Consider the following 16,525-nt stretch of genomic DNA (forward strand, 5'->3'; position numbering starts at 1 on the left):
AACAGCAGCATTCCTGTGTCCATTCCGAATCAATCCCTGCCTAGTTGTAGTGTTTCTCTGAAAACAGAGGCTGAACATGAGCCAGCAGGTTCAGGAGATACTCTGATTTCAGCAACAAGCCCCTTTTGTTGCAACATTGTTTTTTCATTAAAAAAATGATCCACAGACACTAGATTCGACAGCCAATGAGAAATGTGAAAGTGCTTGACAGTAGGAGAAAGGGTACTGTATGTTCTGTCCCTTCAGTTGTTTGGGAAAAAATGGGATGCGTTAATTTGTACTCACACACACAAACGCACGCACGCTTCTGTATAATGTCATCCTTAATTGGGCAAATTTGGGTTATCTAAGCCGCCTCATTTGAGACATCATTATCTGCCTCGTTATGAGATTGTAAGAGCACATCTGGCCATGACCTCTGAGGGGTCGTTCTTGGGGTCATCGCCATGGTAACCAGAGACCAGAGTGAATGGGGAGCCGCTGACGTCTCTCAGTTTCCTGTGTTTTAAGAAGCTTATCTGGTTTCACACTCCGGGTAAAAAGCATTTGACAGAGGACGCGATTCAGACAGCACAGTTTAGAAGCAAAACATTAGAAACCACAGGTAGACTATTGTTGACTGGGAAAGATTGTGATAAAATGTTAATACAGCACTACTGTAGCACATCTGTCTTTCATTTTACGTCTTTGGGTGTGTGTAATGTTGAAATGCTTCCTCCTGGATGTTTGCAGTCTTTTGACTCCTTTTTTTAATCTCTCTTGTTTAACTCAGAGTGTTGTGGAACAGATTTGTTAAAAATGAATGCAGATGTATACCCTCACAAAGAAATCTGAATTACATAATGATATACAAGTTCGTATCTGGATTTCACATATATGAAATATTTCATATATATACAACATATATTTAAAATATTGCAAAAATGTTGGGGAAAAAAAGTTGGTATTTCAGAAATGTACATATAAGTTAAAATATATTAACTAAAATAGTATATCTATTAGATCTATAAGGAAGTCAGTGGTTACAGGTTTCCAACTTTGTGCAAAACATCAGCTTTTGCATTCAACAGAATTAAAAAACTTGAGGAATTGCTTTCTAGTCAACAGGATATAGTCATAACTTCTTAAATTTATAATATAAATCTTGAAGGACAGTGAAATCCCTGATGAAACATTCTAAAATCAGCCTAGAAGTAACCAAAACCTTTCTTAAACAGCCAGAAAAAGTCAAAGCCCCTTTAAAACCAGTCTAAAAGCAACCAAAGCCCCTGTAAAAACAGCCTGGAAAATACTAAAACCAGCCTAAAAGTGGCCAATCCCTTTTAAAACCAGCCTGGAAATCACCAAAGCCCTCTAAAACTAGCACAGAAGTGGCCAAACCCCCTCTTAACCACCCTGGAAATGACCAAAACCAAAACCCTCTAAAACCAGCCTAGAATTGACCAAAACCCATCTAAAACAGCCAGAAAATGAGCAAGACCCTTCTGGAACCAGCATGGAGGTGACCTAAACCCCTCTTAAACCATCTTAAAGTCCCTGTAAAACCAGCCTGAAAGCTGAAGTATTTCAGATATGTACATATATGTTCATATATATGATGATATTGATCATGTTCAAATGTATTAACTAAAATATTATTCACACACATAATTTTATCTAAGATATTTGAAATTGCAATGGTTGAAAAAAATTATGAAATGGACATTTGTGCAATGTTTAGAAAAAATTTGCACATATGACATATAATATACACTGTAAACAAACCTTTAAAATAAAAAAAACCTTTAAAAGAATTATTAAAAATAGCTTAAGTACAAATAATGGCTGTTGTCATAAAACACTGTAAATATAATTATAAATTATAATATAGTTTAACAAATATTTTAGGATCTGTAGGCTAAACTCCAAAATTATTTGCTTGAAAAAATAACAAAACTGTTATACATCAAATTTTTTATTTCATTTTTACAAATAACACATTTGGTCATTTTTTTTTTAAATAACAAAAACAAGGTTAGTGTCGACGCCAGGACAACAAAGTTGAGGATCAAATGGCAGTTTATTAAGAGAACTGTCTTGCAATTAAAGGTTGAAACAGGAACAAACAGGTGCATACATATAATCCCAAGCATAAAGGCGGCAAACAAAGCAAAGGGTCAAACACAGCTAAGGAAACCTCATCGTAACGCTCACTAACAAGAATCAGCAATCAGAAACTAGTGTGTGTGTGAGTTGTAGTTCATTTTTAGCATGGGAATAAAAACTATTTAGAGCCGTTTATACACTATGCATTACAAAAAACTAAACTCATATAAAATGAAACATTAAAACAAGAGTTTCAAACTCCTGGAGAGCTGCAGCTCTGTGCAGTTTAAGTCCAACCGTTTGTGGAAAAATATAATAAAAACATATTACAAGTAAAATAAAAATAAAACAAAAATAAATATATAGGCTGTTATTTACTAATATTAATTATTATTTGGCATTATTACCCTCACTTTAATCCTCATATGATAACTACCTTCAATGGTACTAAAATTAATTTGACAGAATTTTTGTTCCCTTATTTTTACAGGAATAATCTGTAAATATTAATGTAAAATTATGTGTTAATCTCTGAAAATACAGGAAATTTCAATTAAAAAACATAATACCAAAAAACAAGCAATAACTGTAAATTTAATGGTACATTTTAATCACAGAAAATATCTGTAAAACAACAGGTACTCCATGATATAATGAAAAAAACTGGAAAATTCTGTAAAAAAATACAGACAATTACCTGTAAAATAACGTTCAAATTTGATCTTGTCATATACTGTAGGTAATCAGCATATTTTCCATGTATCATATTTCTATATGGGCCAAAAGGAAAAGGACACTTCTCTCTTTCTCTTCTCTCTCCTCTCTCTCCCTCACACTCCCCCACAACATCCTTCTCCACCCTCTCTTTCCCAGTGGACGAACGTGGACGTAAAAAATATTTGACAAATCCTACATCTGGTTGGCTGTTTACTCCCTCATATACTTAGACATGCAGAGAATCGCCTCCACTTCCACAATGGGAAAGTCTGCTGGGGGCTAAAGCAAGCTTTCTTTGGCTCGGTTTTCTCGGGAAACGTGCGCCAAGGGTTTATCGACAGCTCAGAGGGACTGAAGACTTTCCATAACTCTTCACCGGAAACTGAAAGGTACGTTGAGCTGCAGAGCTCTGCGTTTACTTTTCCTAATGTTTTGTGCACTTAAATTAAGTCATCTTGCTAGATAAATCTCTAACTTCTTTAGTTCTTGAATGTAAAAGCAGAAAGAGATCTTGGAAATCTCTGTTGCAAGTATCATTTCAGATATTACAAAACACTTTTTACAGTCAGCCCTTTTAGAACTGCAGTTTACACTGAAGCATAAATCAATATGATGCCAGAGCAGTCTAAAGTATTTATCTTGATACATGTGTACTTTGCCTCAGGAGTCACTTTTTTACTGTCTTTCCTGCAGTGTATTAGAAAATCAGATTGTATTTCATTTCAATTACAAATGCACTTTTAGACAGTTAGCCGAGATTCAGTTTGAGAGTCTCGAACTTGAGAGTATTTTCCCTCTAGGCGGGTTTGGTCTTGCTGTTTCTCTGTGGTATATAAGATATGAAAAAATGAGGGAAATAGTTAAGATAGTTTCTATGATTATACTCTTAGAGCATCTGAGAAATTCTTCGCTTTTTTCACTTATGTTATTAGATAACTACAAGCTTTTCTGATGACTTCAACAGAAATGCCGTGTTAAATTGACAGGCGGAGGATTCTGATTAAGAACATGTGCAACTTTTGAAATATGACTGGGATCATTTTCAACAGCTGTGAGGATTATTTAGGTCTCAGAGTGTATAATGGTAATCTTCAGAAATGAATAATCATGACACATATTTGATTTATGAGAAAATTGGATACACAGGCAGATTCCTAATGTATTAAACATACTGAAACTTAGACACCAGCCTTAAATAGCAAAATTACTTTCAAATAAAAGAAAAAATCTGATTTTTTTTTCGTTATTGACCAGCATAGTTATATATGGGGTTATGAGCGTTTTATTAAGGTAGAAATAATTTATATAGACTTTTATATGCATTTTTAAGAAGGGAAAATAAGGAATAAAGTAAAGGAAACACAATGTAGATGTCAATACATCACCTAAAATGTAAATGGAGAAATTAATTCAGCGCTTTAACAGAACTTTAATGTAAAATTGTCTTGTTTTTTTGGAAAAAAATATCAAATTGAAATCAATTTATAATAAAAACAACATACTAAAAAGTATATTAGATATTAAATATATACATACTTAAGTAAAATCTTAATTGCAGCAATGTTTATCTTTGGCTCATACAGTCAGTTGTCTTTATAGAACAGAAAACATTTAATCTGTGACCCTGGACCACAAAACCAGCCAGAAGGGTACATTTTTGGAAATTGAGATTTGTACATCATCTGAAAGCAGAATAAATCATCTTTGTATTGATTTATTGTTTGTTAGAATATTATATTTGGCCAAGATACAGTATATTAAATCTGAGGGCAATTTAGAAAATCATCTTTACATTTGTCCAAATTAAGTTCTTAGCAATGCATGTTACTAATCAAAATAATGCTTTATTTTTATTGCGGAAAAAAATGTACAAACTTGATTGAACATGATTTTTACCTAATATTCTAATGTTATTTCCAAGTGATGGGATGCAGCCGGAAGAGCATCTGCTGCGTGAAACATATGCCGGAATAGTTAGCGGTTCACTCCGCTGTGGCGACCCCTGACAAATAGGGGACTATGCTGAAGGAAAATGAATGAATGAATGAATAAATTCTAATGCTATTTGACATAAATATTGATAATTTTGACTCACACAATGTATTTTTGGCTTTTTGCACAAATATACCCACGCAAAATAAGACCAATTCATGTCTAATGATGTTTTAATTTTGTACTAAAAATAAAATTTTTGTACTATTACAAATAAAATAGTAAGATTTTAGTTTTTTGCTTTTGTTGTTGACCAATAAATATGTTATATGTTGTGCAGATATGGGTTTCTGTGTGTTTTATTAGGGTATAATTAATTTCTATAGACTTCTGTAGGCCTTTTTATGAAGGCATTAAGAAATTAATTAAGGAATAAAATAAATGAAACGCAATGTTGACGTCAATACATCATTCTAAATATAATTAGAGAAATTAATCTAGCCTTTTAACAACATTTTAAAGTAAATATGTGTTGTTTTCTGGAAAAAATGTCAAATTAAAATCCATTTATAATTAAAACAACTTTTTTTTTTTACTTGAGTCAAACTAATTCCAGCAACATTTATTTAATGTAACAGAAAACATTTAATGATTTGTCAACCTGGACCACAAAACCAGCCATAAGTGTACATTTTTGGAAATTGATATTTGTACATAATCTGAAAGCAGAATAAGTCATCGTTCCATTGATTTAACAGTAAAAATCACTAAATGAAATAAGTCATTTTATCCTATATATATTTTTAAAAGTTACTTTGGCTCATTAAAAAAGAGTTATGGTAACTCATAAACTGATTATATTAAGCAGAACTCTAATCGAATGAGTTATGAAAGAATTACATTTTTGTGTTAACTTAAGTCTAATGCTAGAAGGAATACCAAACCATTTGAGTAGCTTTATACTTGTTTGGACTTAATTTAAGTTAATTATACTTATAGTGATTTCATAACTGAACTTGAAATTTTTAAGTTACTAATACTCTAAAAGTTTGACGAAATTAACACAAATGATATTTGTGTACACAATATATAAGTTTACAGTGTAGGATTTTTGGCCAAGATACAGATTAATGAATAAAATCTGAAGGTTAATTAAATAGTAAACATTGAGAAAATTATCTTTAAAATTGCCCAAATTAAGTTCTTAGCAATGCATACTAACAAAAACAATGTTTTATTAAACTTATAAAGAAAATGTAAAATCTTTCTTTATTGAACATGATTTTTACTTAATATTCTAATGTTATTAGGTTGCAGCTGGAAGGGCATCTGCTGCGTGAAACATGCTGGAATAGTTGGCAGCAGGATGCGAATTACAGGGGGGTTTTGGGGGATAAACCCCCCCCCCCCCCCCCAAATAAACGCTTGATCCCTCTGAAAGACATCAAAACAACATGTAAAGGAGGGTCAGCTCTTTAATAATCGTGCCAATCAGTCTGCTTGAAAAAAACGTATTCAACCACCTGAAACGGCAGATCTAGAGCACCAATAAACAATGCAACTGTTCACAAGACTATTTTCTCTTAAAATAGCTGTTTCTACATATAGCCTAAGTAAAGTCAAATTAGATGCAGTTTGACTTACTGTAAACCTTAGAAGTAGCTAATCAGATGCTGTAGGTCAGAATACACCAAATATCCCACAAAACACTGAAAACTTAAATACGTTTTAATAATAAATTAAATGTAATTTAAATAAATACATACATTTGATTCAATGAAGCATGAATTACATAAACTAACATCATTGAAAAAGTTGACCACCCGATCGTCAATGTATAATTCGCACACATGGCGGTTCATTCCACTGTGGTGACCCCTGATAAATAAGGGACTAAGCCGAAGGAAAATGAATGAATTCTAATGTTATTTGACATAAAATAAATATCAATAATTGTAACTTATGCAATATAGTTTTGGCTATTAACACAAATATACTAATGCAAAATAAGACCAGGGTCACGTTTAATGGTTTAAATTTGTACTAGAAAACCAGACAAGATAGAAACAGTAGAAAACAGTTTAAAACACTTAATTACACATATATTACCTGAGCTCATTGGAGAAATATGACAAGAATGACTGGATACCTACTTTGTGTCATATAATACTGAAGAGCTGGACTGAATCCTGCTCGTACGGCCCCCTGTAGACCTCAAAACTGATTTCCCAGCCAATCAAATTTCTTCATGTGCCCCCCCGCCTATGTTAACAGTAACCAGATGTATTGCGCGCAGCCTACCGAGAGCTATAAAACACATCTGTGCTGGACACAAACTAACCAGAGTTATAGTTACATGCTGGCTTTCTCACATTTGTCTCTCACACTCACAGATAGTCCTTTCTCACACTGACGAGATGTAGAAGAGAGGATGCTGCAACATCAGTCCCAGTGGACTGTTCACGGTCAGTATATGCGCTGGGATTTTTGTTCTCTGTTTTATAGCTCTAATAACATAACAGGCAGACAATGAGGCTTGGTCCACTGCCATGGGACGAGTACTTTAAATAAAGTGTTTTCAATGTCCGTGGAGGATTACAGCATTTTATGGAAACTCACGCACGCTTTTCAGCTCACTAGAGATATTTTCTCACTTTTATTTAGTGATTTTTTTATTATTGTATTTTTTGGCAACCTGCAGAATTTTGCCTGTGATTTATGGCTATTTTATGATTTTTTCTTTCTTGCTTCTGGGCGAAACGTTTAGGAGTTTCACAATCCTGTGTTTTTTTATGTGGGAAGTTTTAGCAACGGTTTTAGATAAATGGAATATGATAAATGATTTAGCATTTTATTCCAAAGCTAGAATAATAAATTTCATTCAGGGTTGCCACGAGTCATGGATTTTATTTAATCTTTTGAAAAGCTCTATTCCTGACATTGAAAGTCAGGGATTTATATAAATATATATATATATATATATATGAATTGTTCCAAGTAATGGAATATGAAACATGAATTTTATCATTTAAAATTTTACTTTCCATTTATTGAAATGTAATTTTTCTATAAATTTTTTGTGAGTTTTAGTAATTTTTCTGGCCACTTTATTAGGTACATCTGTCTAACTGCTCGTTAACTCAAATTTCTAATCAGCCAATCACATGGTAGCAACTCAATGCATTTAGGCATGTACACATGGTTAAGACCAGGGGTGCTCAACCCTGTTCCTGGAGATCTACCTTCCTGCAGAGCTCACCTGCAACCTTGATCAAACACACCTGTCTTTAATTACCATGTGCTACTTCAGATTCTATTTTGTTGGTTTATTTGCGTTAGCTCAGAGTTGGAGCTAAACTCTGCAGGAAGGTAGATCTCCAGAAACAGGGTTGAGCACCCCTGCTCAAGACGATCTGCTGCAGTTCAAACCAGCATCGGAATGGGGAATAAAGGTGATTTAAGTGACTTTAACTTGGCTTGGTTGTTGGTGCCAGACGGGCTGGTCTGAGTATTTCAGAAACTGCTGGGATTGTCACCTATTGTCTCTAGGGTTTACAGAGAATGGTCTGAAAAATTTAAATCTCCAGTGACCAGCAGTTTACAAAAACCTGTTTTAAGTAACAATAGCCTTGCCACTCTTAAGTGAAAATTAAAGTGGATAGTTCATGAAAATTCAGCATTTTAGTCATTGAAAAGTCAGTGAATTTGACATTTGGCTTAGATCAGGAATCTTTTACATCATTTCTGCTTCACATAAAAGTCTTTTTATTTCATTCCAGAACATCAGAACTCCCGTTCCAGAATCATCCTGCATAATCAACAGTGACGCCATGGAACCAGACTCCGCCTACAACCTGACTTCAACCAATGGGTCATTCCACCATAATATGACGAACTCGTGTGAGCACACATCCACCCCAGAGTACCAGAAGAAGGTGATCCCTGCCTTTTACAGCCTCATCTTCCTGTTCGGTTTTCTTGGTAACATGCTGGTGGTGTGTGTGTTGTATCACAGTTCAGGCCGAAGGACGGTTGCCAACACCTATCTGATTAATCTAGCCATGTCGGACTTGCTGTTCCTGACCTCGTTGCCATTCTGGGCTGTGTACTACTCGCTGGATTACAACTGGGTTTTTGGGGAGATCATGTGCAAGCTGTGTGGGGGTCTAATAACGATAAACGTCTACGCTAGTATATTCTTCATCACCTGTATGAGTGTGGATCGATATCACGCCATCGTCTACCCACTGCATTCTCAAAGCAGCAGAAGCATAAAACAGGCGAGATGTGTTTGTGGCTTCATTTGGGTCGTGGCAGCATTGACCACCTTGCCAACAGTTGTGTTTCGTGACATACACCCTTTAAACAACAACATCACGGCTTGTGTTATTTTTTACCCGAACAGCTACTGGCACACTGGGTTAACTCTTGCCAAAAACACTCTTGGGTTTTTCCTGCCATTTGTAGTCATCGCGACCTGCTACAGCCGAATCGCTGTGCACCTACTGGCCACTCCCAATCACCTGGAGCTCGACTCTGGCCGGTTGGTTCATGTGTTGCATTTGGTGGTCGCCGTTGTGTTGGCCTTCTTCTTTTGCTGGTTCCCGTTCCACGTGCTGGCATTCCTTGAAACTCTGGGACAGCTGGGAGTGAGGATAGATTGCTGGGTTCAGGAATCAATCGATAAGCTCCTGCCATACTTCATTTGTCTGGGCTTTTCCAACTCTGCCATAAACCCTTTCCTGTACTGTTTTGTGGGAAATCACTTCCGGGAGAAGCTGTGGCAGTTTTATGGAGATGTGCTGACACAGAAAAGAGATTCTATCAGCACCAGACTGTCTTCCTTCTCCAGGAAACTGAGTGACCTCAAAGAATCGGTGCCTATGGAGATTCTGGATCAGCAGAGCTCGTAAATCTATCATTACCTATAAGCTCCATCATTACAAACTGCAGAGGACTATGTTAGTATCATTTACCACAGTCTGACAGATTGTGTGTATATTTGTGTGTTAGATAATGTTGTTCTTGCCTTATTTCTAATCAAGCTGTGGTTGTGATAAGCAGCAGAATCTATAAACAACATTTGGTTACGTAATTTTGAAATATGGCCTAGACTCTATCTAGGATGCGGAAGTTGCTCATTTTCCCTTGCAAGCCATGGATAATGCAAATGGACAAGGTTTTGAGTCTTAATGTTTTCCACGTTGACAAAAGAAATGTCTTTCATTATACAGCTGTTTTAATGGCATTATGTGGCCAGACTATAAGCTGTTTATTATAATGCCTCGTAAATTGAATTATAAATATATTATAATGGAGCATCATAAATAAATAGTGATTTAAAGTCAGTAACATCGTTGTTTTTGATCTGTGATTTACTTGATTAGATTGTGTGTCTGTCATTTAAGGATGCACCAATATGGAAATTTTGTCTGATTTAGTAACTGATGATAACTCTTTATATTTAGATGCTAATAACTAATATGTAGGTTGATATATCTTGATATGAGTCTGATTACAACAGCAACATAAAGCAAATAAATACAGTGGACAACTAATTTTATTTTACTGCAGCACTGAAAAAAAAACAAAGAAACTGCAAGGAAAAATTTAGATCTTTTATCACAAAATTTATAAATTCTAAATTTTTCTACCTCTCTATTTAACCTAGGCTCATTCTGAAAACGTACCACTATATACATTTCTGAAGAGCGCCAAATATGTCCCAGGAGCTATGTTTTTAAACACTGCAAAGTTTCTAAACGGACCAAAAAAGCTAAAACAAGTCACGTGTGAGTTTACTCTCCTTACTTTGGTCAGTTTCACAGTTTATTTTGCAGAGTCCCTCTCAGCTGTTATGCATCCTTATTTTAATGAATGGCGATGAGCAATAAGACATTATAAGCAGAAAGCTGCGCTATCATTTTGAATGGTCACGTCCACAGACTTTGCCACCAGATATAAATCAGAGGTAAGACTCTCTCATGCATAGCCCTTGGCTAGACTGCAATTCGGTTAATGTTCCTAATGGATAAACAGCTCTCATGAATAGTTCAGCATGCTTTCACTTTCGTATTAGATATGAAAACGCACATTTATCGCTAGGAATGACATCCCGCCCTACTTATAATTCTCTCTTCTTATAGCCATGTATTGTATGCCTATTACATATCCTTAATACACTGTGATGTAGCTGGACTCGGGTCATTTGCTTTCTCACTGCAATCGATCCGCTCCAGAGTTTGTTTCAATCGAGCCGAGACCACCTCATTTAGGTGATCTCGGACCAATTGATTTGGTGTGGATCCGAGCGCGGTTGATGGTTTCACATATTCCAAGCGAACCACACTAACTGGGCAAATGAGACAGTTTCTGAAACAAAAGTCTAGGTGTGAAAGCACCCTTAGTGTTTTCAAAAGCACAGATTGACCTGATCACCCACTTCTCTAAACCCAACCGACAGTTTTCAAAAGCAATCCAGAAAAACAAAAGCTCTCACCTGATTTTTACTACATTTTTAGATTTAACCAAATTCTCACTCCTGTTATTTAATTTATTTTATTTTTGGTTTCTGTTTTTGTCTTACCTGCCTTCTGGAACTGTTCTTCAACAGACACAAACCCCGCCATTGTGATCAATTTCTCTCTGCGTCTCAAGTGCACTGAAAAACATGGTGAGCTACTGTAACTGGACAAACCGGTAACAGCAGGAAAGTTGTCCATAAGAAGGTAAGCGGTCATCTGGTAAGTGCAAAAGGGAACAGTGTCATACCACACTGTAGCATTCATTTTAAAGAGCAAATGCAGCCATACGTACTTCTGGCTACATAATTCGCGATCTCCAGAAATGTATATTGGGCTATGTTTTCAGAATGAGCCTGTGCTGTCTCTATTTGTCTCTAAACAAAAATAAAATAAAGTTCAGCTTCATGTGAACCTGAAAGTGAATTTTTGATGTATGTTTAACTGATACAAAGTCAAAAATTGCTCTTTTTTCATTTTTTTTAGTTTCTATGAGCATCCGGGTTGGGCTTTGCATTTTCAAGTTAAAATATGATATTGTAGTGGACCACCCCTTTAAGTGTTTAGTCAGTGAAAGTCAGGGAATTTAATGGTTTGAAAACCTGGCAATCTCTTTCTCCATTCGCCATGCTGGAGAGGATCAGACTGCACAAAAGGTGTGGGTCACATCGAATACAGCTCTTATCTGATTGGCTAAAAGGTACGAGTCACCTTCTGCTTCTGCGAGGAAAGTCTCAAAACACACACACACACACGTTTCTAGGGGAGTCATACTTGAAAGAGGATTTGCATATTTCTCATTCAGGATGAACTTGCACATTTTAAACATTCAAAACTTTTTGTACACTGTTGGTGTTTTGCATTTGTAAAACCTATTTTATGAATATGTATATTTTATTTTGTGCACGTGAATTGTTTTTGTGAATATATATATATATATATAATATTTTGCGCATGGGAATTTGGTTTTATGCATGTAAGTTTTGGCTACGCATCGTGTCTTTTACGCAAATTACTTTAAAAACTAAACTCGCTACATAGGCGGGGATGGGGGCCAAGGGAACTTTACTTTTCTAGAACTTTACTTTTCTAGTTAGAAATTAATCTGCCTCATTTTTAACTGTGCAAGCTGTAGCTGTTTAATTAGGCCTACTACGCTACTGGATTTCAACACTGGGCATTATGTGGTACTTGGAGAGAGGTGGTACTTGTTGAAAAAAAGTTTGAGAACCACTGCTCTAAAGGCTTAAAATGATCAGTTTATGAGGGTGATGTCTGATGTTAATCCAATTCATTCCCTGCTTGGGCTCTTTAGCTAAAATGAACCATTTGTTCTCATTCTTCTTTGCCATTAATATTGCACCTGCTCCATGCCCTTAATGTTTTTGAAACGATCAACATCATCATGACAGCTGTTTTATTTTAGAATTTGCATGTTGCTCTGTCCCAGTGACCTGTATCGCTTATCTTTAAAAGTAGATGTTGAGATTCTCTAAAACTGTTTGAACACCTGCTGTAATAATAGTAATGGACACACTTAAACAGCAGTACAGTACAGAATCTGGAAGAACCTGTTTTCTTTTTTCTTGCAGTGAATGGATTCCATCTGTCTCTGAGAGTTCTGGCTGTAGTTTAGTCGTGTAGTACATAGTTCTCATGTTTTACTTAATTAGTTGGGTTAACTAAGGTCTACTGTCCCCTGTAGGCACAGGTGCTGTACATGTTCATACTCTGTAATGTTTTTTTTCACAATCCTTTTGCATTTCAGGAATTCTGCTAATGTGTTAGTTGGATGCTAATTATGTGCTCCACTGATGCAAGTTCTTCTCTTAACCTTAACATAATAATGTTCCCATCTGACAGTACATACTTCATTTTTTTCATAAAGATCATTTGATTTCATTCATTAATTTCAAACTGAAAAATCATACACAAAACAATTCTTTAAACAAAATACATTTCATAATGGACAAAATGGTAGAACAAGCTGCAAAATACAGTTTGTTTTTGTTAATTTATTAAGAAATGAATGCAGTATGAGCACACAGAGGAGGATGTTTTTAGACTGATGAAAAATGTTGATATGCAAAAGAAAAGCAGGGCAACTTATTGCACAATCTTTAACAATCTAGACTGTTGATGAATAAGTTTCAGGTTCAGATCTTAATAAAAATTGATGAGATAACCACTCTATCATCACCATTGTTCCATACAGCATTGATCTGCTGATACTCACACAAACATACATATGGTGAAATGGTAAACAGAAAGTTTTCACTTTCCATACTACAAAATGTCAAATACTGTGGCACATTTAACTCACTCTAGCCCTTTGTATCCTTTGATTCGGTCCGCCATAGGAAAAATGATTGGAAAGGGCTGGAGAATGCCTTCAACTGAGATTCTCATTTCTATTTTAAAGGGCCCCTATTATGGGTTTTTGAAAATGACCTTCCATGCAGTGTGTAGCACAGCTGTAATATCCAGCTAAGGTTTAAATCTTAAAGTGCACTGTGAAAACCACTGATTCATCTCTAAAAGAGTCGACTCATAGTGTTTCGAATGGGGATTTATGGGCCGTTGGTTAAAGAAAGGATCAGAAAAGACTACTGATATATAAAGCTTTGTCAAAGCTTGACAGGAACTTTACAGTACACAGTTCATGGATCAGTTTCTTCCTCCATTTCACATGTGTAACTTAAGTGTGAAACTAAAACAGTTGCCTCCTTGTTTTCTCTAGCTTGCATATGTATTTAATTGTGTTTTGTTACTTGTAACCGCTCCATGTGGCTTGTACTGTATCTGGTTAACTCTTTATATTTTCAAATCGCGTCTAAAACCACGTAAAAAATGTGACACGGGTCGCTTTGTTTACGGATCTTAATGCGTTTCTGAGCCTTTTGTCGTTGCTATGGCCCCCGTCACCTGTTTCTACACAAGTGTGGCGGTCAAGTTAAAAATAGGTCAGCTTTTGCCACTGTGTGGATTAATACTAAATGTGTGACAGTTATTACTTATGGTTAAGAATAGAGCAGTATGCTGGTGTTTAACTGCACTGTTTAAATGCACTCCTGCATTGGGTTCTCACATACACTCTGCACTCTGGACTACTTCAACAATGTTGATAGAGGCATTTCTCTCTGTCTCGTGCTGAACGCAGTTGACCAATCACAGACTGGGTCATCGGATCAATCAGAGCAGATTAGCATCGCACTAATGAGGGGTTTGGGAATGAATCGCTAAACGAATCATATGGGAGTTGTTGGGATAATTAGTTAAAAATAAATGCATATTATATGATAATGTAAGTGTTTTTGGCCTTGCATGCAGATCAGCCAGTTGTAGGAGACCCCAAAAAACAAAATAAAACCTTTTTTATTGCATAATAGGGGCTCTTTAATGTAAACTTTTATCTGTTTGTTTTATTGTTGATCTACAAAAATAGACAAAAATGAAATGTTTCAATTGAATGTTGTAAATGAAACAGATTTTTAAAAAATATACTCAGTGTCTTGTTACGAATAGGGGACAAAGCAGAAGACATCAGCGTGCAAATCAAGGCAAGGTTTGTTAAAATAATATACATTTTAGAAAAATTAGAATGCATTAGTAAATACGGTTGAAGTAATCCTTCCTTTTATTATAAAAAACATTAGGAAATTACCCATGGCAACTTAACTATAGCATAGGTCTCAAACTCGATTCCTGGAGGGCCGCAGCTCTGCACAGTTTTGCTCCAACCCTAATCAAACACAGCTAATCCAACTAATCAAGGTGTTTAAGTCTACTAGAGACTACTAAGCAGGTTTGTGTAAGAAATGGTTGGAGCTTAATCATGCTTGCACTATATCATCAGGGACAATCCCCACCTATGCCTTTGTTCTTCTTGTAAATATGCAAATGATGATTAAATGTATTTATTACTAATATGATTAATATTATGAACACAAATATGTGACTGTCAATCCATGATTTACTTTAAAATTCTAAAAATGAAAACGGTAATCCATCAACTGGAATTCATTTGGCTTTTTTTCGTACTGTAAAATACAGATTTCAGATTATTTGGCGAGGATTTCTGTGTGGTTCAGGTATTTTTTATGCTAAAAATTGTAGAACAAAATTCCCCACAATATGATCGCTAGGCATAAAGAAATAGAAAAACAGCTTGCTTTTAAGGTTTTCATTAAGGGATCCCCTGGGGGGTCGCTTGGTAATTCCAAAAATCTCATATATTTTATTAAACTATCATGTTTTATCCATGACCTGCAGAATATATATTGTAATATATTTAATATTTACCTAATTTTTATTAGTTACATAAAAAACATGGGAAAAAAAATGATCAGCCTTTCAATTTTTTTTTCCCATTGGATTGGGACCCCTGGGGTAATTATGCTAGATTAACATCACAACAATAGTTGCAGCAGATTGATTTTACGGTACAATGTTAAACTTTGACACCTTTATGGCACTTACATACATTAAAAAAGGCCACGACTGAACAAGGAGGAAAATCTCCAAGTGGCTCCAAGTCTCTAAAATTAAACCAAGAATAGTCTCGTGCTATAAACATTGTACTCACTGTTCTCATTAAGTTAGAATAATATTAAATCAAACAAATTAATAATCATGTTAAAAAATAGACTGTTGCACTTTTTTGTGTTGTCAATAAGCTTGTTTATATTGTTCCTATTGATGTGTGTGCAGCATTGTGTGCAATATTTGTATGCTTATAACTACCTCTGAGCTTAGAGGGGGTCGTGAGTCTCTGGTGTTGCTATTTTGGGGGCCGCGGGCTGAAAAGTTTGAGAACCCCTGGGTTAGGGTATAGTTTAAACCAATGTTTCTCAACCACGTTCTTGGAGGACCACCAGCTCTGCACATTTTCCATGTCTCTTTGACCAAACCCACCTGATTCAGATCATCAGCTCATTAGTATAGACTGAAAAACCTGTAATAAGTGTGACAAAGGAGACATGCAGTGATGATGGGCTTCCAGAAACATGGTTGAGAAACATTGCTTTAAACAGTAGAAAATAATATTTAAGCCTACTGAATATTGCCAGAACATGGAAACAAAGGTGTGTGTTTGTGAGATCAAAAGTTTGTCATGTTGACTGATGAAAGGAATCTATTCATATAATTAATCCTACAGTTTCCAGTAAGCATGTTATGCATACACTGTACAATTGTGAAAATAGATGGATTTTGTACCTGTTGGAGTCTATACATTTGTCTCACTTTGTCTGTGTTTCAACAGCAGAACA

General features: G+C 35.5%; 1 protein-coding gene across 1 annotated transcript; it reads left to right on the plus strand.

Annotated features, from left to right (window-relative positions):
- The first annotated feature begins 3,030 nt into the window (after positions 1–3,030).
- agtr2 (angiotensin II receptor, type 2) lies at positions 3,031–10,085 on the plus strand. The gene is given in 3 exon segments (NM_001013350.2): positions 3,031–3,191; positions 7,128–7,199; positions 8,514–10,085. A coding segment is annotated over 1 exon segment (1,083 nt). The 5' UTR covers positions 3,031–3,191; positions 7,128–7,199; positions 8,514–8,564; the 3' UTR covers positions 9,648–10,085.
- Positions 10,086–16,525: the final 6,440 nt, after the last annotated feature.

Source organism: Danio rerio, chromosome 5 (assembly GCF_052040795.2).
Source record: "Danio rerio strain M-AB ecotype USA chromosome 5, GRCz13ab, whole genome shotgun sequence".
In the NCBI taxonomy this organism is placed as follows: domain Eukaryota; kingdom Metazoa; phylum Chordata; class Actinopteri; order Cypriniformes; family Danionidae; genus Danio; species Danio rerio.